The following is a 4613-nucleotide window of genomic DNA, read 5'->3' as shown; positions in this document are numbered from 1 at the left end:
TGTCATATTTGAATCCAAAAAAAAATTATTTAGTTTCAATGTAGTCTCACCGTGAGGTCAAAGTTAAATAATTAACGGAATGTCATACATAAAAGCAGTACAAGAACAAGATCGATAATCTTGTGAATAAGCACAAGATCTAGATACAAAAAATCAACCGTAAATGCATTAATACATTTATTTATCATTCTCTTTAGTTTTATAAAAAAATATTTTATTTAAATTGTAAAAAAATAATAAATAAATATATTGATATATTCACAGCTAATTTTGTACTTTTAGAGTTTGTATTTTGTTGTTATACCGTTGTTATATAAGAGATTCCATTAATTATTTAACTTGATCTTATCGTAGGACTACATTAAAGTTAAATAAAATTTTTTAAATTTAAATAAAATATTTTAAATCTTAAAAACTAAAATATAATTACACCCAACCTTAATGCACTAAGTGCTTTACCCTTAAATTTATTTTCTGGTACTTTGATCAGAAACCAAGTTGAACGTTTACCCTCATCACATATAGTCAAAGGAGGGTGGTAGCAGCCACAATCTTATTATTCTTATAGCATTTAAAAAGAAAAGAAAAGAAAAGGAGAGAACCAAATTCACTACGTCTCATTGATTCATTCATTCACTTAACTTCACTCTCTCTCTCTCTCTCTCTCTCTCTCGCTCTGTCGCTCTACTACACGAGCAACATGACGCTCGTTGGGGTCTTAGCTTTACAGGGATCTTTCAACGAACACATAGCAGGCAACTTCTCATTTTCCCTCGCTTTTTATTTTTCCCTCACGTTCACTCGCTCTCCTCACTCAAAATAACCAAATATATACTTCCTAGTTCGTTAGAATCTTAACATAATTTCATATAAGGGTGATTCCGAATGAAAATAGCAAAAAAAAAACAGCATTTGCAATATGTGCAATTTTGTGACGTTGTTAATTGTGCTTGTTGTTGGTGTGTGGCAGTTCTTAGGAGGTTAGGGGTGAAAGGTGTGGAGATTAGGAAGCCAGAGCAGCTTCAAAATGTTACTTCCCTCATCATACCTGGTGGAGAAAGCACCACCATGGCCAAGCTTGCTGAGTACCATAACCTGGTATGTATCTTGCATGTTTTGTGTTTGTATTTTTAATGCTTTGCAACGGTTTCTTGTTACCCCATTTGGAATTTATGTGTTTTCTGTGCCATACTGACATAAATTTACATAAACTTTGTGCTTGTTGGCCTTGTATTGATTGTTGGTTTCATTGGATTCTTGCTATTAAATGATTTAACTTTAGTTTGAGGTGTCTTGGGGAGAGAAAATGGTTTCTGATTTGATTAACAAGAGTAAAAGAATGCAACGGAAAGTGATTTTTGTAATGTTTGGTGTTGGCTTTGTCCAGCATCGGGAACTTTATTGAGAAGTAAAAGAATTCTGGCTTAGGTGATATAAACATGATCTAAGAAGGGCATGTTATGTAGAGGCTCCAATTAGGGGAGTGGATCAAATGAAGGATAGTCTTGTTGCTAGAATTAGAGAGCGACACAAGAGAACCTTGGAAGACATTATTGATTTAACTAGAAATGGGCTAAGCACAGATATGAATTATGACAGGACATATGGTGTTGCTATATTCGGGTATTTCTTGATTTTGAATTCGTGTAACTAATTTGTGCTTCCGCACAGAGGAGTGAGAACCATGTTAGATAATTGACGTTGAACTTGGAATGTTTTTATGTCAGTTTCCTTCACTTCGAGAGTTTGTGAAAATGGGAAGGCCTGTTTGGGGAACCTGTGCAGGGCTCATATTCTTGGCTGATAAAGCTACAGGTTGGTTCTTTCTCTCTTTTACTTTTTCGCTGCTGTAGAAATTTTGGATAGTTTATTGTTTTTTAGTCTTAACCACATAGAGGGTAGTCCTGTAGCTGGAGGTAGAGGGGGACTTAAGAAAACTTTAGAGGACTTTGTGAAAAGAGATTTAAGTATAACTGGTTTAAATACATATATGATTTATGGCAAGACATTTTGACATTGTTTTATTCATGTAACCAATCACACATAGTGAGACAATGCTTAGTTGTTGTTGTTGTATTGTTTTTTGGTTGTAGTTTGCATTCAACTTAAACCATCTGAAAATGAGTACTAAAACTCTTAAATGTAAACATTATTTCAGGACAAAAGACTGGTGGACAACAACTGGTTGGTGGACTTGATTGTACTGTCCATAGAAATTTCTTTGGCAGCCAGGTAATTTATAAAGCCATTGGCAACTACATAGACTTAAATGAAAGGCAATGTTTACTACATCTTTATCTGGAAACGTTGGACATGAAAAATTGTTCTTAATTTTTTTTTTTTTTTCTGCTGAATGGCCTGATATTAATGGGCAAACTTTTCAGTTTCTGTGATGGCAACTTATAAGTAAAATTAATGGCTATAAGCAATATTTATCAACTTATATATTTTGGAGGCTTTCAAAACTATCTCCCTCCCTCTTGTGTTCAGGTATTCTCTGTACTCCATTATTGATTGAGGTTTCTTACTTTCAATTTAGCTATTCAGAGTAGACTTTATGTAAGAAAACCTCTCATGTTCTAGAATTGGAGTGCATTTCTTTTCAATTATAATTGATAACAAGTAGCTTTCATGGGATCTTTGTGTTAGTATTTACTATTGGCAAATACTATGTGATACAGAATTATTTTTCCTAAAAATTTAGAGCACTGAGCTGGATATACAAACTTTGCACTTCATCTTCTTGGTCACTTTTAACCAAAAGGCATAATGATTCAGATTCAAAGCTTTGAAGCCGAGGTTTTAGCACCAGAGGTTGCATCAAAAGAAGGCGGTCCTGAAACTTTTCGTGGAGTTTTCATTCGTGCTCCAGCAATCCTTGAAGCTGGGCCAGAAGTTCAAGTTCTGGCTGATTATCCTGTCCCTTCTAACATATCAACAAGTCCCTATTCCTCTGGTGAAGAGCAAAAGGTTCGTCAGTTACAGATTCATCCAGGCAAAGCTTTCAAGTTCCTGTGTTAGGAATGTGAAAACCAAGGATGAAATCTTTTGTATTATTGATTCTCCTCCTAATTAGTTCTATTGAAGTTTTAAATTATATCTCTAGATAGTAACCATGTTATGACTTAAACTTCATGTCATTAGTCTCTTAAGTATATTATGCCTTTGTTTTCTTTCTAGGCCTATTTCGTCGGAATTAAAATCTTTCAGGTGTCGATATTCTGAACTGTTTAAGATAGAGTGATGTTCCAAATTCATCTTCACAATATTGATTCTTCTTCTTACCCTAAGAAAAATATTCCGTCTTCTTATTCGTAGTCTAATTCGCCTACCTATTTTGATAACAACACTCCTTGCTTATTACTATTGCATTCAACCAATTTTGCAAAATAATGCCTTGCTTTTAAGATTGTTTCCCATTTTCTTTGTGCTTGTGACAGGAGAATGTTGAACAAAGTAAAGTTATAGTTGCTGTCAGACAAGGGAACATACTAGCCACTGCTTTCCATCCTGAATTGACAGCAGATACTCGCTGGTAGATACATATATGTTCTTTTTTTAAAAAAAGAAATTAATCTGTAGGTCCTTATGGTTTAGCTTAAATATTTAATCATGCCTCTAGAGTATAGGATTTTTTTTAGTCAAGTCCCTATATTGAAATTTTTTATTAATAAAATCCCTAGAACAATATTGTTACAAAAATTTCGGTTAAATTGAATAAACTGTAACGTTCAACCTTACAAAGTTAACTAGGAACACATTGAATTATACAAAAGTTAAAAACATTTTGAAATATTAGGTAGTTTCAAAGACTTGATTAAAAAATTTTATGCAATACAGGGATTTGATTAAAAGTTTTAAACTATAAGGATGAAATGAGTTACATTGTATTGACTTACAGGATCATTAGGCCTTCCTTTTTGAGCCATTAATTTTCAAACTTTTATAGGTATGACATTCTAATTTTCCAACTTTGCAGGCATAGTTATTTCTTAAAGATGGCAAATGAGATTGCAGAGACTTCAAATAGCCAACTCCAACTCCAAGTTAATATAAATTATAGCCAAAAGCAGCTGAATGAACTTCCAATCTTCCAATAGAACAGGCAATGATCAAGCTTATCATGGCAACTATGGATGAATATTTGTTTATTTAGTGATGTGCAATTTCCTTTGAAAATGACGTTGGATAAGTTTTATAGTCATGGGATGTCTAATGATTTTTTTAGGCTGTGAATAGCTAAATAATTAGTCTTTAGTCATTTTTTTTTCTTTTTGTTTTTAGACCTATTTGTCTCTTTCTTACCTCTAAAGGATTCACGAAAACTCTCTTTTTACCAAGTTTTTTTTTTTTTAATAAAGTGACAAATAAACTTACACTTCGAATAGATTAGTCCCTTAAAAAAAATACTAATAAAGTTTTTCACGATAACAAATGTGGACACACTATCTTTAAATTAGTCTTTATGATTAGGATAGAAAGTCTTAATTTGAACCAACTTGTTCACATTTGTTATTCTGGAGAATTTTATTGGTATTTTTTTTTAAGGATTAATATGTCTGAAGTGTAAATTTTTAGGGGAATTATTTGTCACTTTACTTTTCTTTTATTAT

The 4613-nt window shown here is 32.6% G+C and overlaps 1 protein-coding gene across 1 annotated transcript; it reads left to right on the top strand.

The window, feature by feature from the left end:
• Positions 1–495: 495 nt before the first annotated feature.
• On the top strand, positions 496–4340 carry LOC112797014 (probable pyridoxal 5'-phosphate synthase subunit PDX2). The gene is made up of 7 exons (XM_025839742.3): positions 496–755; positions 971–1098; positions 1728–1815; positions 2159–2232; positions 2779–2970; positions 3441–3535; positions 3980–4340. The coding sequence occupies exons 1-7, from the start codon at positions 701–703 to the stop codon at positions 4098–4100; spliced, it is 753 nt and encodes a 250-aa protein (XP_025695527.1). The 5' UTR covers positions 496–700; the 3' UTR covers positions 4101–4340.
• Positions 4341–4613: the final 273 nt, after the last annotated feature.

The sequence above is a fragment of the Arachis hypogaea genome, chromosome 4 (genome assembly GCF_003086295.3).
Source record: "Arachis hypogaea cultivar Tifrunner chromosome 4, arahy.Tifrunner.gnm2.J5K5, whole genome shotgun sequence".
NCBI classification, from domain to species: Eukaryota; Viridiplantae; Streptophyta; class Magnoliopsida; order Fabales; family Fabaceae; genus Arachis; species Arachis hypogaea.
Note: the sequence above shows the minus strand (reverse complement) of the source record. Positions and strands in the feature narration are given on the sequence as shown.

What these genes read in the sequence shown, in the direction of transcription:
- LOC112797014 (XM_025839742.3), top strand. Translation starts at nt 701, where the DNA reads ATGACGCTCGTTGGGGTCTTAGCTTTACAGGGATCTTTCAACGAACAC. An exon ending in CTTGGCTGATAAAGCTACAG is followed by an intron (nt 1,816 to 2,158) that starts GTTGGTTCTTTC and finishes ACATTATTTCAG; the next exon opens with GACAAAAGACTGGTGGACAA. An exon ending in CCTCTGGTGAAGAGCAAAAG is followed by an intron (nt 2,971 to 3,440) that starts GTTCGTCAGTTA and finishes TGCTTGTGACAG; the next exon opens with GAGAATGTTGAACAAAGTAA.